Source organism: Gekko japonicus, unplaced genomic scaffold (genome assembly GCF_001447785.1).
Source record: "Gekko japonicus isolate JY-2015 unplaced genomic scaffold, Gekko_japonicus_V1.1 scaffold438, whole genome shotgun sequence".
Lineage (NCBI taxonomy): Eukaryota > Metazoa > Chordata > Lepidosauria > Squamata > Gekkonidae > Gekko > Gekko japonicus.
The window spans coordinates 46569-74372 of record NW_015160849.1 but is presented as its reverse complement, the minus strand read 5'-3'; the positions used below and the strand labels follow the sequence as shown (position 1 = coordinate 74372).

At 44.3% G+C, this 27804-nt stretch overlaps 1 protein-coding gene across 1 annotated transcript in view; it reads left to right on the top strand.

Annotated features, from left to right (window-relative positions):
• The window catches only part of PTPN3 (protein tyrosine phosphatase, non-receptor type 3), a 183560-nt gene that overhangs the window by 122602 nt on the left and 33154 nt on the right, over positions 1-27804 (top strand). The window contains exons 13-20 of the mRNA XM_015420747.1: positions 1980-2114; positions 3795-3971; positions 12276-12299; positions 13129-13300; positions 14105-14182; positions 16226-16282; positions 18844-19000; positions 19246-19397. Coding sequence (XP_015276233.1) covers positions 1980-2114; positions 3795-3971; positions 12276-12299; positions 13129-13300; positions 14105-14182; positions 16226-16282; positions 18844-19000; positions 19246-19397 — 952 coding nt within the window. The remainder of the gene's footprint in view (positions 1-1979; positions 2115-3794; positions 3972-12275; positions 12300-13128; positions 13301-14104; positions 14183-16225; positions 16283-18843; positions 19001-19245; positions 19398-27804) is intronic.

The following is a 27804-nucleotide window of genomic DNA, read 5'->3' as shown; positions in this document are numbered from 1 at the left end:
CTATAGTTCTAGTTATTCTGGGATTCAGGACAGAGCCATTATTAAATAATTGGTGCCAGGGAAATCGCACCATTCTAGGGTTTGACTTTAAAGATGAGCATTTTGCTCTTGTTCTTATTCTGAATCTGACGTAAGTCCAAATTACCTTCCTAGCTATATGTGCTTAGTAGGTAAGATGCCTTTTGAGGGTTTCCCATCTCGAATGCAAACCGTAATGCATTTTTAGGTGTTTGTTTTATAATGACTGTTGCTTCCTGTTCCCCTGAAGCTGCTCACAAAAAGAGCCTCAGTGGAGCTGGACATACACCGGGAATAAAATCCTCCGGGCTGCCCAGCATTGTCTTAAAGCACTTTTAATGGGAGGACAGAGACTGCAGCTGTGCTCCTTTACCAAAAGAATAACCGGTAGATGATTAGGCTCTTCCGCGTTCTGATTGTCATCACTTGTGTGTTCCTGTTGCTTCAGGGTGTCCGTTCCCCCCACCCCCCACCCCAATGTGTTTTGCTCTCTCTACTCGTTCCAGAGGGAGCAAAATGCATGTGGAAAGGGGCGGGGGGGGGGACACGACCCAAAGCAAAAGGGACAAATGAGTGACAAAAACAAGAATTTGTCTCAGACGATCTTGGGCAAGATTCTGCCTGATCTTTATGCCAGGGATCCAAACCCATCTTAATACCTCTTAATAATTTATCTTAATAAAAGATGGGTGGCCATGTTAGTCTGCCTGTAGCAGGAGAAAAGAGCAAGAGTCCTTCGAGAGTGACACACGCAAGCCAATACCTTTAATAAAGCTTGGTTGGTCTTAAAGGTGCCCCTAGGCTCAGACTTTGTTCTCCTGCTTCGGATCAACATGGCTCTACCCACCTGTAACAAAATCCGTGGCAGGATATGAGTTTTCGTGAGTATCTGAAAAAGCGAGCAGTGGCTCACAACAGCTCATACTCTGCCACAATTTTTTTTAGTCTTTAGGGTGCTACTGGACTCTAGCTCTTAAGTACAGATACTGAAAGGATTGCTCAGCCCGTTTCCTTTCATGTCGGACTTCATTTGTGGCTCTTCTCTCCTCCTGCAGAAATGGGCGACCAATATTTTAACAGCAACCATTAAACGGAAGAATAATTTAGCCTCCGACCTTGACCACAGTTCTTCTAAGTATTCCATTGGGATCACAATATTTGTGATTCCCCCTTTTTTCCTGGAAGATTTTTACATCCAGGAGTTTTCATGCATTATAGCTGCTTTCAAAGCACCTCTCGACTAACTGCTTTTGAGAACGAAGGGACTTTCAGAACCAGTTTGTGATACAACTTAGGAGCCTACTGTTCTGGCAGAATGTAAAAATCCCACTAGGCGTGCCCAGGGTATTGAGCTGTCAGTGCAGAAGCAGCGCTGCTTCCATGTGCAATGTGCTTGACTACCTGGGAGAGAATTATGTGCAAGGTACTAGCAGTAACCTGTCTCAGCTGGTAAACAAAGGCAGTTGCCCATTTCTGAGGGTGTTAAAGTGACAGCAGTGCTAAATTGTCACTTATCCTTTGTAGCTTATTATTACTTTTTACGATTGGCAGGGGTACTCTGGTTTTGAACCACACAATAATGCTACCGTTTTTGGTCTCTAGGAATTAATTGTTGTGAATTATACAAACTGTAAAGCTTTGTGGAGTTCTTAGGGAGGAAATGAGACAATTCATTCAGGTGTTTCTGTCGTTCACAGTTTGCACTAAATAACTGCGACCCAGCAAGTGAGTACAAACAGGATGCTATAGAATGGCTTGCATTTTTTGCTTTGGTTTTTGATGGGTGTGTATGTAGTTGGAGAGGACAGTTCTCTAGGCAGCTTTCATTGTGAGTCTTGAATGACCTTGTAAAAAAAAAAGTGCATCTAGCTGAGAAGGCATTTGGTACGCTGAAAGAGACCTTGAAACAAAATGTTGCGGTACACAGTGTAGTTAGTCCACATTGCCTTCTTTCATTTCAGATCTTCTAATAACCAGTACTGCAAAAAAGTAATAGGCGGCATGATCTGGAATCCAACGATGAGGAGATCGTTATCTGTTGAACACCTAGAGACCAAAAGTCTTCCATCTCGGTCTCCTCCAGTTACTCCAAACTGGTAAACTTATTCTCGAATCTTTTTATAAGATGAAAGGGGGAAGGGATGCAAAGGTGTAGAAAAAAGTGCCATCTTTTGACAACTGCATGCTTTCTCCTCCTCCTCCTCAGAGGATGAGGTCAGCTAGTACCAAGGTAATCTCTCCCACTCAGGCATGGAGGACAATCTCCAGGGTAGTACCAGATGGAGGGGGCTCTTCCCCTCATGCATCAAACAGCTTTCTGTATACATCGCAAGTAAGGGGACTCCAGTGGGCCCTGTGTCCGTGAGCTGAGTCCCACTGCCCAACTTCCCTACTCCCTCTGATTTGTGAGCAGATCTCTCCTGGGACTGGCCATGGAAAAGCAAAGGGAGACTGCTCCAGCTGCTGCAAGGTGGGTCCCTCCCCCAAAATGAGGCCTTGCCTCATTCTCACACCCCAGTGGGCAGCATGGCCTTTGCTGCTGCTGCTGCAGCACTCTCCCCACGCGGCAAGGATGGAAAAGGAAGGGTTGCCAACCCCCAGGTGGCACCTGGGGATTACCTGGAATGACCACTGGTCTTCAGATTTACAGAGATCAGTATCCCTGGAGAAAAGGACAGCGCCAGTGGGTGGATTCAGTGGCAATATTCCTTACTGAGGTTCCTCCCCTCCCCAAGCTGCTAGGAATTCTCTAACTGAGAGATGGTAACCAATGTCCCCTCTAAACTGCGGAGTATCCTGAGCCAAAATTCTACTTTGTGAGCCAAAAGACCTACTAGGATTAAAGTTGTAAGCAAGCCTACACTAAAAAAAAACTGAATGAATGAATGAATGAATGAATGAAATAAAAAGAAAGAAAGAAAGAAAATAGATGGGGAGAGAAGAGTGGAAGGAAGGAAGGAAGGAAGGGGAGAGGTAGAAAGAAAGCAAATAGGGAGAGAGGAGTGAAAGAAAGAAGAAAGAAAGGGAGGGAGGGGCCCTTCACAGCCCCCCATGGTGCTGGTGGTGGGAGGCCTCCAGGAGCCCCAGGCTGCATTCCCAGAAGAAGGCCATTGAGGGGCAGGAGGCAGACCTGTGGTCAGGTCAGGAGAAAGCTAGCCCAGGACCTTCTGTGCTGCTGGGAGCAATGTTCCCCATGTGGTACCGGAGCTCCTGGGGCTCACTTCACCAGCCCAGCTTAAACTGGACTGCAGGAGAAAGTGAGCCAAGCATGGCCTGGGCAGGGTGGCATGGCACCAAACCATCTCGCAAGGCAGGCATGTGGCAGTGCCTCAGTAGTGGCAGTGCTCACGCTGCTTGGCCAGAGGAAAGGCTGCCAGGAGGGGGCACCCTTTATAGTGCAGGTGGTGGCTAAGTGGGATGAAAATCTGTGCACTGGACTGTCCAGAAATTGGTGTGCTAGCACAGGCTAGCACACCTTGGGGGGACCTTGATGCTAACCCAACGAAAAGTTCTCCAGTGGCTGTTAGATCTCTCTTTCTCCTTCCCCCTTTGCTGAAAAGGTATTGCTCACAGCACACTTGCTCTGTCTATTATTTTATGGTTTCCTCTTCAATTCTTGGCTCATACTTAGTAACTGAGCTATGAGAAATGCTAATTGCATGAAAGGAAACCATGGGACAACAGTTGTAACATAGTAGATTTCACATGTTTTAAAATTCTCAACAATGGTTCCATCATAACTGACTTCTGAATCCCACATCTTTTTTTTTAAATAGGCGAAGTCCTAGACTACGTCATGAGATTCGTAAACCACAACACTCATCTGTAGATAATCTTGCAAATGAGATTGCTTATATAACCGAAACTGAAGATGTTTTTTACACCTATAAGGTTTCCCCGACTTCTAAAGACAGTGATTCGGAGGTGTCCCAGGGCTGCAGCCCATGGAGAAGGTAATTAATTGATACAGGCTTTTTGAAGCACAGTTTGATAACTGTTTTCTTGTTGATCATAGAACTTGTTCACAACAGGAATGTTTACATTGAAGGGGCAGGCTGTAAATATCTTAGGTATGGGTCATTTCCCCCCCCAAAGTCTTCATTTTTTGTGCTTGTTATTTTACACCCATTTTGTTTTTATTAATAACATTCATTTTAATTTATCATTGGTTTCAATGGAAAATGGTCTGATCCCAATGGAAAACATTCCAGTTCTATGCTATGTGGATAGACTTTTCAGGGGATATACCCTTCATCTAAGAGATTCCCTGCCAAATTTCAGATGAGAGTGTCCTGTTTCACAGGCAGTTTAAGGTAAAATATATAGCAATTAAAGCGGAACACAGCAAAATTAACATTTATTCATTTCTTGTTTGTTTTTGTTATCATAGTTAGTATAATTAATGGGGCTTTTGTCTACCTTTTTCATTAGTTCAGAAATTAATTTATATCCCTAACTGATATAACCTTTTTGAAGAATATGGTAGAGATGATATTTGATCTTAAATTTATTATTCATGAAAAAACAATGCTAGTTGTATCAAAACCAGGCCTGCATGCTTAACAAACAAAGTAATGGAAGCTGTAAAAGGTAAGAAGGTTTCCTTTAAGCGGTGGAAAGCTAGTCTCAGTAAGATTGATAAAAAGGAACATAGGCTGTGGCAAATAAAATGCAAGTCACTGATCAGGCAGGCAAAAAGGGAATATGAGGAGCATATAGCAAAAAACATAAAGACCAACAATAAAAGTTTCTTCAAATACATTAGAAGCAGGAAACCAACCAGGGAGGCAGTGGGGCCCTTGGATGACCAAGGGGTAAAAGGAGTACTGAAGGATGATAGGGAAGTGGCTGAGAAGCTGAATGCATTTTTGCCTCTGTCTTCACTGTGGAAGATGAGAAGTGCTTGCCCACTCCAGAACCGCTGATTTTGGGAGGGGTGTTGAAAGTCCTGACTCAGATTGAGGTGACGAGAGAAAAGGTCCTACGACTGATAGACAATTTAAAAACTGAGAAATCACCAGGCCCGGATGGCATATATCCGAGAGTTCTGAAAGAACTCAAATGTGAACTTATGGGTCTCCTGACAAAAATATGTAATCTTTCCTTAAAATCTGCCTCCATTCCTGAGGACTGGAAGGTAATGTCACTCCCATCTTTAAAAAGGGTCCCAGAGGAGATCTGGGAAATTACAGGCCAGTCAGTCTGATATAAATACCGGGTAAGTTGGTGGAAACTGTTATTAAGGAGAGAATTAGTAGGCACATTGTTGAACAAAAACTATTGAGGCAGACTCGGTATGGGTTCTGTGAGGGAAGATTTTGTCTCACTAACCTGTTAGTGTTCTTTGAGGGGGTGAACAAACATGTGGACAAGGGGGGACCCAATAGGTTTTGTTTACCTTGACTTCCAGAAAGCTTTTGATAAAATTCCTCATCAAAGGCTCCTAAATAAGCTCAATAGTCATGGGATAAAAGGACAAGTCCTCTTGTGGATCAAAAACTGTCTAATTAATTGGAAACAGAGAGTGAGTATAAATGGGCAATTTTCACAGTGGAGGGTGGTAAGCAGTGGGGTACCGCAGGGCTCAGTACTCGGTCCAATGCTTTTGTTCATTAATGATTTGGAGTTGGGAGTAAGCAGTGAAGTGGCTAACTTTGCAGATGACACGAAATTGTTCAGGGTGGTGAGAACTAGGGAGGTTTGTGAGGCATGCCAAAGGGATCTGTAGAGGATGGGCGAGTGGGCGTCAACGTGGCAAATGGGGTTCAGTGTGGCCAAGTGCAAAGTGATGCACATTGGAGCCAAAAATCTTAACTATAAACACATGGGTCCAAACTGACAGGGTCCAAACTGGCGGTGTCCAAACTGGCGGAGACTGACCAAGAGAGAGATCTTGGAGTCATAGTAGATAACTTACTGAAAATGTTGAGACAGTATGCGATTGCAATAAAAAAGGCCAACGCTATGCTGGGGATTATTAGGAATGGAATTGAAAACAAATCAGCCAGTATCATAATGCTCCTGTATAAATCAATGGTGTGATCTCATTTGGAATATTATGTGCAATTCTGGTCACCACACCTCAGAAAGGATATTACAGCATTGGAAAAAGTGCAGAAAAGGGCGACTAGAATGATAAAAGGGTTGAAACACTTTCCCTATGAAGAAAGGTTAAAGCGCTTGGGGCTCTTTAGCTTGGAGAAACGACGGCTGAGGGGTGACATGATCAAGGTTTACAAGATTTTGCATGGGACAGAGCAGGTCGAGAAAGAAGTACTTTTCTACCTTTCTCACAATACAAGAACTCATGGGCACTCAATGAAATTGTTGAGCAGTCGGGTTAGAACAGATAAAAGGAAGTACTTCTTCCCCCAAAGAGTGATTAACACACGGAATTCACTGCCTATGGAGCAGAGGTCCATCAGGGGCTATTAGCCACAAGGTATAGATAGGAACTCTCAGTCTGGGGCAAGGGATGCTCTGTATTCTTGGTGTTGGGGGGGGCAACAGTGGGAGGGCTTCTAGTGTCCTGGCCCCATTGCTGGACCTCCTGATGGCATCTGCTATTTTTGGCCACTGTGTGACAAAGTGTTGGACTAGATGGGCCATTGGCCTGATCCAACATTGGATTCTCTTACGTTCTTTTGATCTATGTATGCAGGTGGTAGTATTCCCACAGGTATATATTATCAAGGTTTTAAATAGTAGACTCTGGGTTAAAAATCTGTATTCAGAGTTGGAATGTGAAAATTGAAAATCCAGAGATATTTAAAATCTGAAGCTAAGAATGACAGTTTGCCCAATCCATTCCAATTTCTTTACAGTTGAGTAGTCACAGAATTACACAAAGACATGGCCATAATGGCAGGATGATTTTGTCATGGTGGGCTCATTATTTATCCAGTCTGCATTAAATGTACTTCGGTACTAGGGTATGATGGAGAAGTGATCTGGGGCTCAGAGGGGGCTGTTGTTTGAGGTACAGGCACCAAATATGCAGCATAACTGCTGGTGCCTCTCATTAAAAAACAACAACCCAAGTTTCAAAAAGATTGGACCAGGGGGTCTAATTCTAAGGGCCCCAGAAGGAGGTGCCCCCATCCTCCATTGTTTCCAATGGAGGGGTGGGGAGCCTCAGTTCATTTGTGGGCTCAGTTCATTTAACTTGTGCTGCTGGCTAAAATTTTGTGCGCCAGCACCCCCTAGCACAGTTTAGAGGGAACTTTGCTGTTGACCCCCCAGGAGAAATTGGGGTGTATGTGTTACGGCTGTAACATAACAGGGAATTGGTGAAAATTGCTGCCCTTTCCTATGTATTTTTAAGCTTTTGGAATGGCATGGATTGGATAGTGGCTGCTCAGTTCTCCCTCTGAGGTGGAGGACATCTTGAGGGGGATTCCTACCATCCAATCAGGGAGGCAGGGACAATTTTTTCAACTTCCTGTCTCTTGCCTGTGAGAGTCGCCCTCTTCAGTTTTCTTTCCTGCTTCAATAGGGAAAGCAGCTAATGAATAAGCTTTGGCTTTCTTCTATGCTAAAGCCTCTTTTTACTTTTACTTTTCAGTCCTTCACTCCTCTCTAAAAGTTTCTTCTATCCTTTCTCCCTCCAATAAGCCCTCCTTCAACCTAAACCCCTCCCCTCCCCCAGTCTCTGAGGGAGCGGCAAAGGGCAGCTGTCAAAGCTCACTCCTGCAACGGCAGCCATTTTGTGGCAGCGACAGAGAGCGAGACTCTTTGGCCGCTCTGATTACGGCACAGAAGGACAGTAGCAACAGATTCTATCCAGGGGAGAGGCTGACCCGTCCTTTATGCCGGGCAAAAGGGAGACTGCTGGGGAAACTGGCAAGGTCCACAGTCAGCTTGCCTCGGTGGCCACAGCCAACCCATTGTTTGTTTGTTTGTTTTTTAAATCCCCGGAGGGATATTTTTTATTTTGCAAATACTACAAAATCTACAAAGAAATATTAGGGAAGGGACTACAACTAAGGATAAAGGAAAGCAAACCACACTAAACTAAAACCCCAAGAGGAGGCGATCTTTTCACTGTTAGTAAAAATGTTAGTACTATAAGTGTTAATATCACAATATACTTGTAGAGTTCTTGCTTATAACAATTTACTATTTATATGTTATTTTATTAGTTGTTATGAGAGAAATCTCTGATCATCTTCTTGTTCTTCGCTTCAAAAGGCCATTTTCCAAGTCCTTCTGCCTTTACTTCGGATTTCTGTCTCTGAAATCGTATACCACTCTGACAGGTCCTGCACCCTTTTCTGCCACAGAGTCGTCTTCCGTTCCAGAAGTAGCAGAGTCACTAGACTTCGTTTCTTCCTCTTTGGACTCTTCATCTGTCCCCAGCTGACGTCTCAAAAATTCTTTAGCTTTAAAAGTGGAGTCTATCTTCTCTCTTCTATCATTGATCTTAAAGATAACACCCTCCGGAACCGCCCATCTGTACGATATCCCATTAGTTTGAAGGAAATAAATTAATTCCTTGTAATTTTTCCTCTTTTGTCTAATTTCAAATGGAATGTCCTTTAAGGTTTTGATGGTTACATTTCCCATTTTCAGTGGAGTTGCTGATGTTGCTTTTAAAATGACATCTCTGGTTTGTCTTCTTGAAAACCTGACCACTATTTCTCCAGGTAGGCTATTTTTTTAATGTAATTGGAGTATGCCCTATAGGCTGACTCCATTTCGTTTACAAGTTCATCCGCTGTTAAACCTGGAGCGATTATCTCACTTAGCATCCTCTTCAGGTCTTCCCGATCCATTTCAGGAACTCCCTGAAACCTGAGAATCATGTTAGCTTTTTCCATCTGTAGCTGCAAAACTCGATTATCTTGGCAATTTTGCTTTGTTTCCACATCTCCCATCCTTTTCTTCAACTTCTTGCTTGTGGTGTCTATCTCTTTAATTTTCTTGTTTGCCTGCTCCACTTTTTTCTCTGTTTTGTTCAGCTGAAGCTGCTGTGCTGCAAAGTTACTGTGCCAAAGAAGAACAGGGACTGGGGGGTATCCTGGATTTTAAACTTCCTCAACAAGTTCGTCAAATGGAAACATTTCAGGATGGAAACATTCCAGTCCATTGCAGAATCCCTACTACCAAGAGAAGTCCTCACATCCATGCATCTTATGGAGGTATAGTTGCACATTCTATTCTTCCAAGGCACTGGAGATACTTCCACTTATGCATCGTGGAAGACCACTGTCAATTCAAGGCACACCCGTTTGGTTTCTCAACAGCTCTGAGAGTCTTCTCCAGAGTTTTAATCAATCCAATTGCCAAATTAAGAAAACAGGGGTTCCACATACACCCTTATTTAGATGACTTGCTGATCAGGTCCCGATCCAGAGACAAACCATTAGCAGATACAAAGATGACCATTCAATGTCTACAAGTCACGGCTTCATCATAAACCTGTAGAAGAACTCATTGAACCCCGTACAATGGTTAGAGGACCTAGGAGTCATCATTGATGCAGCAGTCAATTGCTTATTTTGGCTGGTCCACAAAGCATGGAAAATCAGAGAAATGTCCAAGTTCATGTTCATGAGCAGATCTACGTCCTTGATGACCCTGACCAAACTCCTTGGTCTACTAATACCATGCATAGACTGAATTGACTGGAACAACTACATGTGCAACAATTACAGCAACTCTTAAGGTCTTTCCAGTTTTAAATCATGAGAAAGGAGGGCCTATCTGTTCAGGTACCAAAATCAGCCTGCTATGGCAGACAAAGATGTCCAATTTACTTCAAGGCAAGACATACTGGATGTCAGAGATAAGACAGATCTTGACAGATGCCAGCTGATCTGATGGGGGCAATGCTGGACAACAAACCAGTTCAAGGTCAGTGATCTAAGCTAGAAATGAAACTGAGCATCAACATTTTGGAGTTGAGGGCCATAGATCTCACATTAAGACACTTCCAGCCTCAGGTAGCTCACTCTCACACCCTAGTTAGGATGGACAACATATCAGCCAAAATGTTGATAAACGAACAGGGGGGATTGAAATTGTCCTCTGTACAGAAGGGGGCACTATAGGTAATATGCTGGTCAGAGAAAAAAATCTGATGTCAGTTTGGGCAGAACACATAACAGGGACTTCAACTAATCAAGCAGGCAAGTGATTCAGGAGTGAGAGATGTCCCTCAAGAGGGATCTGTTCCTACAGATCACCAGGCACTTTGGCCTACTGGAAATAGATCTCTTTGCATCCCTGACAAATCACTAACTCAACAGATTTTACACAAGATTCCTTCATCCCAGGGCAGAAGCAATGTAAACTCTCACCTCTCCATGGCCAAAGACCCTGCTATTCCCCTTCCACCCATTCCCATCACTTCCAAGGTACTCAGGAAAATCAAAGAACAACTACCAGACATCATTCTAGAAGAAGAAGAGAAAGAAGAGGACGAGGAGGAGATTGGATTTATACCTCGCCCTTCACTCGGAGTCTCAGAGCGGCTTACATTCTCCTTCTCTTCCTCTCCCCGCATCAGACACCCTGTGAGATAGGTGGGGCTGAGAGAGCTCTTTCGAAGACTGCTCTTGAGAAAACAGCTTTCAGAGAACTTTGAATGACCCAAGGTCACCCAGCAGCTGCATGTGAAGGCGCGGGGGCTCAAACCCGGTTCTCCAGATTAAAGTATTCTGCTCTTAGCCACTACACCAAACTGACTCTGTTCTGTCCACCTCTGTGGAGGTTACCATCATCACCGGACATACTATATCAGGGACCCTTCTGGCATCCACAACCAGGAAGGCTGAATTTGACTGCCTTGAAAGAAGCAACATCCTCCACCTAGGGTACAACGCTGATGTCACAGAGACCCTCCTGGCTTCCAGGAGACAATCAACTAATAGAATTTATAATACAAACACATTGTGGAAGGCATTTGTGCACTGATGCAAAAAAAAAGGTTGACCCACTGAAACTACCACTTAACTCAGTCTTGGCGTTCCTGCAAGAAGCAGTCACAAGAGGGCTAAAAGCTCCTACTCTCAAACGACAGATCACAGCCTTGGCTACAATCCTGCCCCAAGTCAAAGGCACAAGCATTTTGCGACATCCTCACATACGACATTTCCTCCAAGGCATGGCTTTGAGAGACCCACCACAGGTTCCACACATGGCAGCTACATACAGTTCTCTTGGCACTTACCAAGCCACCGTTTGTTGAAATGGTGGAGGATGAAGACGCCTTTTCTTATGGCTATCACATCTGCCAGAAGAGTCTCTGAGCTAGGGTCACTTTCAGCTAAACTGAGCTATGCATATTTTACAAGGAGACCAGATCCTACCTTCATGCCCAAAGTCAATTCTACCTTCCATAGAGCTCAAGAAATATGTCTTCCCTCCTTCTACCCAAACCCAAAGCATCAAAGGGAGAAGACATGGCATGTCCTTGATGTCAGAACTCTCAAGACATATATTTGTTTAACCAACCACCTTAGGAAAACTGCTGCGTTATTGTCCATATCTCCGCTTAACACAGGAGAAAGGTTGTCCAAGTCAGCTGTAAGTAGAACACTCAGAGCGTGCTTAGTAGAGGCCTGTAAGATCCACAAGATTCCCAGGAATGCCACCAACAGTGCCTCATTTGCAAGGCAGGCAACAGTCAAGGAAGTTTACAAAGCAGCAACCTGGTCATCTCTCTGCATTTATTAGACACTACAAGATCAAAACTTATAATTCAACAGATGCTGCTTTCGGCAGAAGAGTGCTGCAACACATCCCAAGTGAACGTGATGATGACCCACACCAAAACTGAGGACACTGCTCTGGGAGGTTCCTCAAGATGTCCCCTGCCTCAAAGGGAGAATGGACCATTGGATACTTACTGTGAAGGGTCCTTCTCCTCTGAGGAAAGGAGGACATCTTGTCCTTCCCAAAGTCATCGCCAAACTAGTTACTCTTGTCTAAATAGTACTATTTACCTGTTTTTCCTTACCTATGTTACTGCTCTGTTCTTGCCCATTCTTTCCTGGAGTTAACATTATAGTCTAACTGAAGAGGGTGACTCCAACAGGCAAGAGACAGGAAGTTGGAAAAAGTGTTCCTGCCTCCCTGATTGGACGGTGGGAATCACCCTCAGGAGGTCCTCCTTTCCTCAGAGGAGAAGGACCCTTCACAGTAAGTATCCAATGGTCTTTTTCCTTTCTGCATTTGCAAAAGTACTGAAACTCTGCTATAAAAAGCTATTACCAGTTTGAGGTATTAACTGTCTTTATTTATTTTGTCAGCAGATCATCAGAACAAGAATCACCAGTGTGAGTTCTTCTGTTTGTTATAATAACCTGTTTAGAGTCTTGCATTTTTCAGATCATCCAGAATAAGCAGAATTTGTAGTGATTCTTGGTCAATGGTCTTGCACAAACAATTTAAACATTTCCAAAATTCTGAATCAGCCTTTCTTTTTAGTGCTTTAAATAATGGCACCATAAAACAGAATCAGTGCAATCCTAAAAGCACTTTCCTGGAAGTAAGTCGCCATTGAATAAGTGGGACTTGCTTCTGAGTAGACCTCCTTAAGGTTGCTCCCTGTACCCCTTAACCTTGCTGTTGTGTGATTCCCCTGCACTAGAGAATGGCTTTGTGTTACCCAGGTATTATAAATGGAATGTGAAGAGTTAATATGCAGGAAGTACTTTAACACAGGAAACACAACTTGAGTTGAAAAAAAAATCTAATTTGATACAGTATTCAATTGCTGCTTATTTATGTACAGCATTAACTCTTTACCCCTTTCACCCCACTGTTCAAATTTTTTGTCCTCTGTGTGTGTGAATACATATCTGATAACTGAGAATTGACTTCATACATGGATAACATGGGTTGTATTTTATGAAAGTTCATGGTTTCTGTCAGTTTGTGCATCTGTTAGTCTTTAAGGTACCAAAATATGCCTTCTTGATTTTTTGGCATATAAAATAGATGATGGAACAATAGATAAGATGGAACAATTTAAGATAATGAAGACCAGACAAAAGTATTTCTTCTCTCTCACTCATAAAATAATTTGGCTTGAAAGGCTCTGGCATATACTCTATGCTGAATCTGGCTATTAATACTGCCCTTTTACATTTTCTGTTAATTCAGGAACATTTTGGAAAATGATTCAACACAGAATTCCTCACCCCAAAGTCTCAATGGAACTGGGAACTCTTCAGGCTCTTATCCTTTAGAAGGAAAGGATAAGCAATCTTTAGAAAAAAATAACATTACAAAAGGAATTTCAGTGGAGGATTCCAATCAATACTACTGTGATAAGGTATGATGGATGAAGTGAAGGACACAAATATCTCCTATTCTGGCTTGGATCCCACCTAGAATTTCTGTGGGCGGGGACAGTTTTAGCTAATTCCCCCTTTTTGTTGGAGACATCCGATTCCCCCCCCCCCCAGCTGTTCCTGAGTGTCCCCCATCCCCCATGAGGTGGCATTTCGGGCAGCATTTTGGGCTGCCATGGGAAGGGTGAATTGGGAAAAATCAGTCCCACTCCTTGCTTGTAGAAATGTTAGGTGGTTTTCCTCCAGCGTTTTTGAATGCGTGAACATCTTTTAAACTTCAGCTTTCCCTTCATCTGAAATTGTCAGGCATCATGCCAGCTTCTTTATCTAACAAAGGCTCACAAAATAGTATAACAAATGAACAGGAGTGGCTTTTAGATGGGACCTTAAGAGGTAAAAAGTAAGCTGCATATTTTTTTCTAAATGTTAAAGTATGGCTAAGCAGTGGCCATAGCACCTAAAAAACAAGCACAAGGCTGGTTCAGACACTCTTCTCTGCACTCCTGACTGAACATGAAATTGTACCCTCCCTCTCCACTCACTGGACTCATTGATCCCGCCTCCAAGTCAATCCATCCACAGATGGGAGTCATATTTGGATCCTGCGTTTGTTTGGACAGCCCCAGATTTTTAGACTCAGATTACACAGTCAATGTAGCACATGCCCTGGGTGGTGTGGGAAGGTGGAATGTTACTCTCTTGCCACATGCAGAGATGATTTTCTCCAAAGCAGCTCATGAAGGCAGTGTTTAGTAAACCAAATTCCTGTTATTGATATCTTCCAGAATGACATTATTGATGGAGACTTGTTTTTGATACACATCCTGCCCGATGAAGATGGGAAATTTGGATTTAATTTGAAGGTAAAAGGCACTGAGAAAGCAATCCTGATCTTCAGCTGTAGCTTCAAAAAATTGTCTTGGTTAGAATAATTCAGAAAGGCTGCTTTTGTGTTAAATGGGTGATTGTCCTGCCTGCTTGTTCCTCTGTTGTCAAAACAAGAAGTGGTAACGCTGGGGTGCTACAGTGGTTCACAGGTGGTGTGGTCAATTGTTAATCACTGTTTAGGGCAAGGGAGACATGAATTTGAATCCTTGTATGTCAAAGAGTTCACCAACTAAACTTGGTCCAGTCACTGTCTAAGCTGCCCCACAGGGTTGATGTGAGGATGAAATGTGGGGAGTGACAGAGTGTTGGGCTGGATGGCCCATTGGCCTGATCCAACATTGGCTTCTCTTATGTTCCTATTGTAACAGCTGTTAAAATGCAGCATGCACATTTCTTGGTGTGTTTTGATTTCCCCCCAAACATGGCTCTGCTTTTAGCAATATGGTATTTGTGGTATTCCCTTTATTGAATGGAATAGTTTATACATCTGCATTTTGTAAGATGTAACCAGCAGAAGTTAATGCAAGCAAATGCAATGAGCCTGTGGGTTTTGAAATATTTGTTATACAAATAGATTTCCAGTCAAAATGAGGAGGAATGTTCATTGATTTTAATTGCAGTTGAAATACCTGAGATCAGTTAGGCCAAACTTAGCCTATCAAAAATTGACTGCTTTCTGAACACAATCAGGAAATACATGAAATTTTATACTTGGAGTGACATAGTTAAGAAGATAACATTCAGAGATCATAATTGGTTACAAAAGACAGTGCATCATTTGAGTAATAGTCCACTCATTGGTCAAATATGTAGAAAGGTGTACCTACATAATATCTTAAATGTTTACTTAACCTAACCTGAATAATATTGGCCAAGGATTCTTCATACCCAAAGAAAGGTGTTTTTTTCAATATGAAGCTAAAATCCCTTTTGACCCATACACTGCCATGTTTTACCCTAAACAACTAAAAAACTCCATGAACTCTATACCTATCTTCTATACCAAAAGAATGTTGTTTTCTTGTCTGCCAGCATCAGCTAGAAAGATACTCTAACCTACAAGGGAAAGGCCTACTATTTAATAGGCCTTCATTACATCCTAATAAAATCTTATTTATGAGAACAATCTATAAAACCAGAGAAATATGAATAATCTGAAAGAAAAAATCATTATATTCCCAGTCATACTACATATTCTGCTTCAGTTCTGCAAAATAGTGTGTGCTTCAGGCTTGGAGCTGCCAGGGCATACCAATGGTTTCCTTGCAGCACTAAGAAGATCACATTGTGCACTGATGTGTTAGACCAGTGATTTTCAAACTTGCCACCCTAAGAAGACCCTTTCTGTACCACCTTGTCTGCTGAGGAGCTGCAGTGCATTGTGGAAGGTTCCAGGGGTGTCCTAGAGTGTACGTTCAGCTCTCATGCAGCCTGGCCAAGCTTATTGGACCTTACAGTTACCTCAGTATATCAGGGGTCCCCAGTGTGTTGCCGTGGGCACCTGCCAATACCATTCCTGGCACCTGCCAGGTGCTCTTAGAAAGTGGGTGTGGTTGTGGTGGGGTTTGCCCACCAGAGCTTCTGGTTGGCCACTAGATTGGCTGTGCAGATTTTTGAAAAGGTTGCTTTGGCAGCAGTTGCCAGCTCTATCATATTTTCAAAGGTGCCTGCATGCTTAAAAAGGTCGGGGACCTCTACATTAGATCGTATCCTTTTGTACTTCTGTATTGCAGGGAAAGATTTTGGTTCAGCTGTGTTTCAAAAAAAGTTCATCTGCCTATCCTGATTTCTTCTTGTTGTGGAGTTCCTGATAAGCATGCCAGAGTCTTATTGTTTATGGGAATGTTCTGGTTACGCAACCCCTGAGTGGTCCGTATCCAACTTCTTTGAAGGACAATAGGCATTGGTTGAGTCCCCAATAAACTGTTCCCTGGAACATAGCTTGGAAAAAATCAACTGAATCATGTGTTGTCTGTCTGTTTAGATTCACTGTTTTTTTTTCTGACACAATGTTTTAGGGTGGCATTGATCAGAAGATGCCTCTTGTCGTGTCCAGAATAATTCCAGGTTCCCCTGTAAGTATTGCTTTCTGGCCTTCCTTTTGTTTTTGCATTGCTGGCTCTGTTTAGGAGTTGGGGTGGGTCATCTGGACTGGCTCTGAGTTGGCATTTTCTCAACTGAAATGCATAACATCAGCATCTGCGTGTCTGTCAGAGTGTTCAGGTGAGCATGTCATCAGCTCTCTTCTCCACTTGTTGAATAATATATTACTATGATGGCAAAGACGTTCCAAACCACTTGGCATTATGGATATGGCTGCTGCTTTTCAACAATTTATTCATGTAGGGAATTTACCTTCCTAGTGTAAGCGATACTCAAGGCATCCTCTGATAGCAGTTTCTTAAAATTGGGAAAAATATGTGTAACAAAGTCAACAATCTAAAGCAGCAGCCAGCAGAAATCTGTAACAGTAATGAAACAGAACTTAGCATTTTTTCAATTTGGTGCCACTCCCAGTTTCTAGTTTAACATGCTAACCACTATTCACTGCTGGGCAATAAAAAGTCAATCAGAAATAAAAATATTAAAAGGATTGATAGTGCAGATTACAGCAACATGAGATCAACAAGTAAAGGCAGGCATTAAAGTCTCTTAAATTAAAAAAAAAAACCCAAAAGTGTTAGCAAGCCTTCGGAAGGACCAGAATAAGTGGGCCTGATGAGGCTCCTAGGGCAGGGAGATCCACAGTATGAGGGCACTATCTGAAAAGGCCCTCTCCCCCAGGACCCCCTGTTAGCCAAATGGCCTTATTTCTTAATAAATGTGGGGAAATATGAATATTAATTGGCAGTAGGCATTAAATATAGGATCAGAACCTGTGTATATGGGAGTTTGATTTCCCAGTTTCAGAAATAAACGCAGAGACTGTGTATCTAAAATATTGATTTCTTTACTAATTATTCTCTAGCATACAAACAATAATCAAGCATTCAAACACACAATACAGAACTAAGAAAGCAGAGGTGATTGATAGCAAACAGAGGGGTCAGTTATGGGGTAATACTACCTGTCCAGATGTGCAGAGGTCCATGAAGAAGGGATTATGGCCCAAACCAAGGGTTTGGGGGTACTGCCGGTTGGCATCAGGGCAGAGGCACACAATCTGAAGTCATGTGCTCTAAAGGATATAGACATTGGAAAGCAATGCAGACCAATGGGAGGCCTTGGGGGCTGGTCTCTGGTGAAAACAATAGATTTTCTAGACCAATAATGAGTCCATGGAGGTGTTGTACCAGGCAGAGCATAATTCAGGTGTGACCAATGAGCTTCCAGAGGGGCAGAGTCTATATATGATGGGATTAAGCCAGGTGCTGGATGACTACAGGGGCTAGCTGAATGGATTTTATGTCCACTGATGGTTCTACCAAGGCAGTTGAATAGGTTCCCAGATACAGACAAAAGATGGGAGATGGGTCCCTGATTAGCATCAGGAAGGATCGTTAATAATTTGAATGTTTGATTGGTTTATCTCAGTATCCTGAGGGATGGAGCAAGGAAGGACAAGTATTGAGACAAAGAATTCACACGTAGACATGGGATCACACAAAAGGGCTGGGTGAAGTACTGGAGACGGGAGGGCTGTTTGCCAGGTGGCCTCTGAATAGCCTTTAGAAAGGCAGATGTTTTACTTGGTGAAACTACCATTGTTTCATATGCATGTCTTCCTAGGTGGGCGAGAAGACTGGAGGTTTGCTTTGAGGGTTGCCTTGTTGCCACCTGAAAATGGAGACCCTGTTTCTAGAGCTATGGCCTGCTCTGTGTTTCAGAACCAGGAGTGTCTTCCGTGGCCTGAGTTTTGTGGGTTTCTGGTTAGGGTTAGAAAGTGGGGTGCCCCTGCTATTGGGGCTACCCGAGAGTAAAGCCAGTGCCTCTGGCAACACCCCCTCCCCAAATCTGACTCTTCCTTGTGTGTAATGCAGAGCCTGGCACCAGAAGCTGATCTAAGAGCACAGGCTGTCTTGCATGGGTGGAAGCGGGCCAGGTCCGACACCATTTAGGGCTTTGAGGGACAAAACCAGCACTTTGAATTGAACCAAGAAACCAATTGGTTGCCCTTGCAAATCAGCCACTGTTGGCATTGTTTGTATCCCCATGGTGGGTTCCACTTAAAGCCTTTGTATGCCTGCTTTGGAACAGCTGAAGTTTCTGGCTGTTTTTCACAGGCAGCCCCATGTAGCATTTTTGCTGTGCTCTGATTTGTGGTTATCCTGAAGGCTCTAGGATTGTGTAGCTTCAGCTAGTCCTGGTCCACCAGTGGTTTTGGGGCCAGCAGAACTGGGTCCAGGAGTGTTTCCAGTCTGCAAAATGTGGTCCATCACAGGGGTTTTTATCTGTTCAGAATGGGCTTCAAACCTAATTCTGGATTCATGGATCCCTATCAACAGTAAAGCCATCTGGACTAGAATAATGTTCTGTTTGTTCACACCTCTTGATGCAGAGAGTAAAGGTTCATCAAGATAATGGATAACAGTGCTGATCGATGATTAAATTAATCCCTATGCACGGAAGTCTTAAATTCTCTCTTTGATTCAGATATCTGATAATACTGATGTACTTCTCTTTGGTGTTATGGCAGTCTGATAAATGCATTCCAAAACTGAATGAAGGAGATCAAATAGTATTAATCAATGGCCGGGACATCTCTGAACATACACATGACCAAGTGGTGAGGTTTATAAAGGCCAGCAGAGAGCTGCATACCAGAGAGCTTGTGCTTCTGATCAGGCGGAAAGGTAACTCTTGTTATGCTCGTCATACTGGCACTGTGGTGGGATCATGTCAGGTGTGGAGCACAACTGAAGTTTCCTGCTTCAGTGCGTTGGAGTTTGCGTCTTTCTCCTTAAATAGGCTCAAAGCAACTTTAACAAAAACCAACAATGTTTTTATTAATGGGACACCGCTTCATTCCTGATCTCATCTAAGCATTACTGTTTTTGACTGATAATAAAGATCTGAATCTGCCTCCCCTGTCTTCCAGTTGTCAGGCCATGTAATGATAGCAAGTCAGAGGATGAAGCTTTTCCAGAGCCCAATCTTCCTATCTGTTCAGAATATGGTGAGACCCTAGAGGAGTCAATGGAGCAACTGAAGAAAGGGCTAGAAAGTGGAACGGTCTTAATTCAGTTTGAGGTGAGTGGCTATTGCATGCTTGGGTCCTTGGTTGAAATTTGCACCTTCCTAACCACATCTACCCTGACCTGGATAGCCCAGGTTATCCTGATCTTGGAAGTTCTTGGAAGCTAAGCAGGGTCAGCCCTGGTTAGTAGCTGGATAGGAGACCACCAAGGAGGTCCAGGGTTGCTACGCAAAGACAGGCAATGGCAAACCATCTCTGAACAACTCTTGCCTTGAAAACCCTAAGGGGTCACCATAAATTGGCTTGGAGGCACTTTCTACCTCTACCACTAACCACATCCATAGAAAGCTGCCAGAATCATTCCAGAGAGATAGCCAAATTATTCTGTGACAGCATAAACAAAAAATAATCTTGTTGCCCCTGCACACTCTCATATTTATTGTGCCATAAGGTTCGGCCGGTACCATACTCAGCCTCCTTTCCAAGGCGGCTCTCTTTTCCCAACTGCCCACCTGTGCCAGCATCCCAGCAATGGAACTGCCAGTTTCTCAGATGCTGAGGGTTTCAGTGGTGGTGAACGAGTGGTGAACATTCCAGAGCAGTAATCTAATTCATAATTTGTATAAAATTGATGTGGAGATGTTGTTCAGTGGTAGACCGCTTGGTTTGTGGGTAGAATATCTCAAGTTCAATCCCCAGCAGCATCTTCAGTGAGAAGGATCAGGAAGTAGGTGATGTCAAAACATCTCCAGATCCTGGAGAGCAGCTGCTAGTCAGAGCAGACCTTGACAGACCAGTGGTCTAACTTACTAGAAGGCAGCTTAATGTATGTATTCCTTCAAGGTGGTGTTAAGCCTGCAGGAATTGTAATTACTGAAATTGTGGCATAAAATGTTTGGTTTTCTTCCTTTGTTACACCTAAAACAAAGGATGTTTAAAGTTGTTAAAGCTGTGTGTTAAAATTAAGAACTACCTTAAGTTACTAAAATTTATCCTTAATGCAAGAAAGATAACTTCTTGTTTGATAGTTGCAATCCATGCCATTTTGAAATAGAGTTCTAAACCTTTGAGGTGTGTTTCAGAAGGAAACTAAGAGTTGAAGACCGCCATTTATTTAGCAGTTCTAATTTTAACAACATGTCCTAGCCAATATTTATTTATTTTATTTGTTTATTTAATTCCATTTGTATCCCGCCCTCCCTGCCGAGGCAGGCTCAGGGCGGCTTACGTTAAAAAGTTAAAATGCATTAAAACACTAATCATTAAAACACAATGCACATCATAAAAACTCATATGCATGACAAATAACAAATAAGTGTAGTTAAAGTGCTAGCGGCGATAACAATACATCATGATCCCTATAGGCCATGCTGTAGCAAATGTAACAAAAAATTATGGCCAGAGGCTGTTGCTGTTGACATCACAGGCTGTTGCTGTTGGCACAGAGGGCCTTACCCCAGTTCAGGCGTTATTGGTAGCGGCTCCTAATCGAAGGCCTGGTGGAAGAGCTCCGTTTTGCAGGCCCCGCGAAACTGTAGGAAGTCCTGCAGGGCCCTGATGTCTTCTGGGAGCTCATTCCACTAGTATGGAGCCACTACAGAGAAGACCCTGGCCCTGGTAGAGACCAGTTTTGCGTCTTTTGGTCCTGGGAGGGTCAAGCGGTTTTGCGACCCCGACCTCAGTGCTCTCTGGGGAACATGCGGAGAAAGGCGGTCCCTCAGGTAGGCAGGCCCCAGACCATATAGGGCTTTAAAGGTCAAAACCAGCACCTTGAAGCAGATCCGGTATGCTATCGGCAGCCAGTGCAGTGCCTTCAGCTCAGGTGGATGTGCTCCCGCATGGGGAGACCCATCAACAGCCTGGCTGCCGCATTTTGTACCAGCTGCAGCTTCCGGATTTGCGACAATGTAGAGAGCATAACAGTAGTCCAGTCTCAAGGTGACCATTGTGTGGATCACTGTTGCCAGATCATTGCGTTCGAGGAAGGGAACCAACTGCCTAATCAGCCGAAGATGGTAAAAGGCTGTCTTGGCAGTGGCTGCTACCTGGGCCTCCATCATTAAGGAGGCATCCAGGAGCACTCCCAAACTCCTGACCCTCGGCGCTGGCACCAGCTGCACCCCATCGAAGTCTGGTAGTAGGATCCCTACCCCCGGTCTGCTTTGACTCAGACCTCCGTCTTCATTGGATTCAATTTCAATCAGCTCAGTCTAAGCCAACCTGTCACAGCTTGTAACGCCCAGTCCAGATCTTCCGGGGTAGAGTTGGACTGGTCGCCCAACATCAGATATAGCGGGGTGTCATTCACTTATTGTTGACACCCCAGCCTGTGTCTCTGGGCAATCTGGGCAAGGGGGTGCATATAGATGTTAAATAACATCAGGGAGAGCACTGCCCGTTGGGGCACTCCGTAGATCAGCAGGTGCCTTTGGGACAGCTGATCCCTGAGAGCCACCCTTTGTCCCCGACCTTGGAGAAAGGAGATGAGCCATTGCAAGGCAAGCCCCTGAATCCCAGTGTTGGCAAGGCGGTGGATCAGTAGCTGATGGTCGACCGCCACTGACAGGTCCAACAACAACAGCACTGCTGTCCCGCCCCGATCCAGATGCCTCCGGAGGTCGTCTGTGAGGGTGACCAGTGCTGTCTCTGTCCCATATCCTGGGCGAAATATCATGGTGCTACAATCTAACTTTAATTAAGCAGGCTCTTCAAATGATGATCAGTTGTCAAAATAACGCTTTGTTTTCTGTAATGCAATCATTATGTTATTAATTTGAAATTTTAGCAACCAAATACATATGTAGCATATCCAGATCTTTATTTTATTGCTAAAAAAGAATATTCGGTCATCCTACTACTTGAGGGCGCTTTCACACTCATTAAATAATGCATTTTCAATCCACTTCCAGTGCACTTTGCAACTGGATTTTACTGTGTGAAATGGCAAAATCCAGTTGCAAACAGTGGCTGAAGTGGATTGAAATGGCATTATTTAGCATGTGTGAAAGCGCCCTTAATAACTGTCCAATACTTCATTCTTTTGAGCCAACTTCAGAGGACGGCGGAAGACAGGAGGGCCTGGCGGGAGCTGGTCCATGGGGTCGCGAAGAGTCGGACTCGACTGTGCGACTGAACAACAACAACTTCATTCTTTAAAATGTCTTTGATAAGGAGGTTGCCACTAACTCACTCTGTGGTGTGTACAGTAAAATATGCTACTTTTGAAACTCTCCCAGAGTTCGGAAACTAACCAGGTTTGGCTGTAGTACTTGGATGGGAGATCACCAAAGAAGACCAGAATTACTGTGCAGAGGCAGGCAATGGCAAACCACCTCTGCTCAGCTCTTGCCTTGAAAACCTCATGGACCTGAGGTCACCATAAGCTGGTTGTGACCAGGGATGTGCAAAGGGAAAAAAATTCAGTGTTTTCCAGGTTTGGGTTTTTGAACCCTTAAAAATTCGGTATTGCCTTGAAAACCTGAATTCCAGTATTGCTATTGTATTGGAATTCAGGTAAATTTCGGGAATTTTATACCCTATGGGGCCATTATAGTCAATGTCAAATCTCCTAGGATATATTCAGTGGGGTGGGGGAAGGGGGTTTGAGGTAAAGGCACCAAATTTCCAGTGTAGCTGCTGGAGGCTCCCCCTGAAAGAACCCCCAAGTTTCAAAAAGATTGGACCATCGGGTCCAATTCTGTAGGCACCCAAAGAGGGTGCTCCTATTCTCAATTATTTCCAGTGGTGGGGAAAAATCAAGGCAGGCATACAACAAGCCCAGCAGATTCTCCGAGATTCTGTCTTTAAATGTCTTCTCCAAGCCCTGCCACTAGTGTGTCTGCCGACGTGAAACACACAAATCCACCTTGTTGGTTTATGGGAGGTTTGTGGGGCTTGTGAGGGTGGGATGGCAGGAACCGAGGTTCGTGAACCATGAACCGGACCTGTTTAGTGATGAACTTCAGTTCATAATTCAGTTTGTGCCCATCCCTAGTACCCAGCCAAGTGGTCACTTGGTTAGAGGCTAACAGAAGAACATGCAGCAATGCTGCAAACTGTCCTCAAGATTATTTTTTCTTGGATTTTATTTCTTTACATTTTTTATAATCTCTCTTAGTGAGACTCAAGGCAGATTGCACAGTGTATGTCAATGCAGTCAGTAGGATGGGACATCCAATAAGCAGCGTGATAGGATTCAGATTGCAGAAATTGAGACCAAGTAAAAATCTGGAACACAGTTGACTTCACTCCCGGCTTCTCCCCATCTGAAAGGTTCCTTCCTATTTCATGTTGTTGTTCCTGTATTATGCTTCACTTGGTCATGCCCAGTTGTCATACGATTTAGGGGATTTGCGCATAGAGGTATGAATGAGCTCTCAGAGGAAGGACGGGGACAGGAGGGAATAGGGTACACTCATGATGCTCGCAGGCATGCTCAGGAAGACACCAGTTCAGTCTTTCTGTCAGTGATGCAGGACTTGGACACAGCCAGGCATGCAGTTTAAAACAGGACCTGTCAGCTGCCACCCATATCTGTGAGCAGGGCTATTTTTGGGCAGGAACACACAGGAACGGAGTTCCGGCTGGCTTCAGAGTTGGCCACGCCCACTACAGCCAAAACCTCTGTGCGCGTGGCTACAGAGGGAAGGCCTGGAGAGCGACCCCGCCCCCTGGCGACTCCAAGCTACTCGGACCGGGGGGGCTGGAAGGATCAGGGAGGCATTTAAATGCCTCCCCGTGCCTCCCCCGGCCTGTCCAAGGGCCGGCTTGTCCGGGCTCCCCGCAGCCGGGGGGCACCTGGGCAAGTCAAGGGAAGGCATGGGGGTGTGGCCTGATAGGCTAATGAGTTTCTGCTGTTGGGTGTGGACTATTATGCTAATGAGTTCCTGCTGGGCTTTTTCTACAAAAAAAGCCCTGTCTTTGAGCTCCCTGGTTTTTGTCCACCCCTCTTTCTCTCAAGAAGGGAGCAGACATCCGTGTGGTGCTCTGGCGTCCTATTGAGGAGCAGGAAGGGTGCAAGCCTCTTTTGCACACCTGTGTTGGCACCCTAGTTGCAAGCCCTGAAATCTCTTTGTTAGGAACCAGCAGTCATCTTCAGGGCAGCGTGGTGCTCTTAAAGTTCGTTTCTTTGCATGTGTGTTTTCCGAGGATTGCCGTTTGGTATATTGAATGCTAAATAAGATGCCACTACTGAGGTAGAATGAGAATGGAAGAGCATAGGGTGTCATTCGTTCAGGGCACAATATTAGGTCGTGGAGACACCAAGTCACATGGTTGGTGTTTTTCAGTGGCAGCTGTGCATCTACAGCCATCAGCCACGACTGTGTGTGCAGCAGTCAGCTCAGAATAAATATTCTTCAGTTGCATGTATTAGAGAAGACAACGACTGTTGCTGGTTCAGTCAGATCTAGCCACAGTGGTCCATGCTTTAGTTGTATCTAGACTGGACTACTGCAGTGCACTCTACTTGGGGCCAGTGTTCCCTCTAAGCTGAGCTAGTGTGAGCTAGCTCACAGATTTTTATCCCCCAGCTCACACATTTTTTGTCTTAGCTCAGGAAGGACTGCTCCAGAGCAAACTAATTTATGCAGCAGCCAAATAGCTTGCTCACAACTGTAATGCCAGTAGCTCACAAAGTAGAATTTTTGCTCACAAGACTCCACAGCTTAGCGGGAGTAATAGAGAGAGTAAAAGAGGGAGTAATAGAGGGAGCATTCCTTGGGGCTACCTTTGAAGAGTGTTCGGAAGCTAGTGCCTAATGCTGAAGCTAGACTGCTGGTTGGGGCCAACTACTTGGGAGCAGGTGACCCTGATACTACAGCAATTACACTGGCTACTGATCCACTCCTGAGCCCATTCAGGGTGCTGGTTTTGCCCTTTAAAGCCCCACATGATTTGGGGCAGGGGTATCTAAATGGCTGTCTTCTACGCATTGTTGTCTGGGAATTAGGATATCAGGGAGAGCCCTTCTAACTGTCCCATCAATCAAAGAAGTGCATCTGGAGGGCACAAGGTAGAAAGGTGGCTAATAAAGGTTTTAAATAAATAAATAAGTTGTTCCCGTTCCCAACCTGGTCAAATGGCATTTACAATCAAAATCCGACCCCTTTCTCATAATTGGAATCTAGCACGTGTTCCCCACAAGGTAGGCTTCCCAGTGTTTTCTTTCTTTTAATGAACGCTTTTGGGAAATGGTTTTCCTTCACCCAGCATCTCCGTGCAGACGTTTATTTGAGTTGCTCTGCGTTATGTGAAGTGCCGCCTTTGGTGTTCTTCACCCCTTCGGCACCCTTTCATTCTGTAATGTTTTTGTAAGCAAGTGCTTCTTGTGTGGGAACAGTGGCATCAGTACCTGCCACTCATTTGATTTTTATGCATGCTGCTATAGAATTCTGCAGAGTAGCTGTGAATCACTCTTGAATATATTTCCAGGGAATTAAGAAGATGTGAATTCTAAACCAATATGACTAAAATACCCAATTCGTTTTAATACATTTGTGAAGGGCATTGTGTGCTGAATTTTAATTTTTAGTGTCTCGAGTCCTAGTTTTCTTCCTCTGTGGTTTTAGGATGTTAATTCCTTCCTCTGAATCATTTAAGGCAGCTGGAGAGAGAAACCTAACTCTAACAGAAATCGCTCTTGCATAATATTCTGTTTCAGAGGCCCAGCAAGATCCATTTCATGGTCTTCTTGAGGTCAGGAAGGAGTACCGTCTAGGTCAAATGAGCTAATGCCTTTTGAAGAGTTATTTTCATTTCAGTTCAAATTTAAATGCTTTTCCCATGGAAAGAGTGTGGTACTCTGTTATTTGATGCTCTTCTGCATTTATAAAACACCTTTTCTGACGGATGCTATTGTTAATCTGTTAACACAGAGTAGAGTTTGGATGTGTAGTGGGTATGTGGGGTTCTTGGATGAACTTGAAGGGGGTTTCTAATATTAGGGTTGCCAGCTCCAAGTTTGGAAATACCTGGAGATTTGGGGGTGGAGCCTCGGGGGGTGTCAGCAAGCTGCCAAGTTTCATTTTGTATCCTTTCCCATGCGCATGCTTACCCCTTCGCTTAATTGCCACTTCAGCTGCAACACCTATCTTTCAAGGCCTCTGGAGGAGTCACTTGAGTTATTGCTTTGTCTGTAGTAGGGATGAGCGGTGGGAAGTTCGTACCTGTTTTGCTTTCGGTAGCAGTTGGTTCTCAGGCCACTAGGCACGCGCAGGAACCTTAGTAATTGGATGTTGCTCATACGAATGTACTATAATCTTTCATGCACAGAGTTTGCCCGTCATTCCTAACAGTGTTCCTGTCCATGCATCTATAGCTTCAAATAAAGTAAAACCTTCCTGCAAGTGTGTACTTCATTGTTGCTGTGGGGCCTGACATTCTGTTAGGAATCCCCTGACGGGTGTTGGGGTTCCTAGTCAATCACGCTCAACACCAGGTCTTCAGAAAATTCAGTTTATTGAGAGAGAAAGTACTTGAGACACCGTGAACTCTTGTGTCAGGAATGGTGGGAGAGGCGCGGGGCTTTTGGGATATACCCCCTTCAAAGGAGACCCCCGATACTACAAAGCCAATAAGCAAGCACTCTTAAGCACGGGCAAATACGCAGCCGTTAGGTTCCCAGCAGGAAGCTCAGGGAAGAAGCGCTTCTAGCTTCAAGGACACCTGCAAGATAAGTGTAAGCAAAGGAGAAGAAGTGGGGGAGGCGAGCGAGCACATCCCTCCGGATGTACCTTCCAACCCATGGCAGCATTAGCCGGCGGGGTTGGTGAGGGGAGGAATCTCAATGTAGTATAATGCCATAGAGTCCACCTTCCAAAGTGGCCATTTTCTCCAGGGGAACTGATCTATGTCACGTGGAGATCAGTTATAACTCCAGGAGGATCTGCTACCTACCTGCTGCTACCTGCTAGTGCCATTATAAAAAGCGCTAGAAGGGCCATGTGTAAAATGCATTGTCCAGTTTTGATAGCCTATATTAGAAGATTAAGTCATACGGGAGAAGATGCAAAGGAGAACTACCAGAATAATTACTGGGATGAGAATTCATGTTTAATTTACCAGAAGGGTGTCCATGAGGCCGTGTGGTATAATAATACACTATGAATATCTGGTGGACAGGGGCACTAGAAGTTGCCTTCCACTTAGGCAGGCCATTGTTTTGTCAGGTTCAGTGGTCTGTTCAGACTGGCAGTGACTGTCCAACTTGGGACTGAACTTGGGCCACTCCGCATGCAAAACAGATGCTCTGCTTGTTCAACTCAGCCCGGGCCCCGGCTAAGACATAGTAGAGGTGCATAGACTAAAAGCTTAAGGGTAGATGCATGCAGTGATTAATAGCTTTTATCAGCACATGAATAAATGTAGTTTGTAATTCACAGGGGTCATTTCCTGCCGGAGTGCAGTGGAGTGGCACCCTGGCAGAAAGGAGCCTGGGGCGCGCCCCCCCCCCCCCCCCCC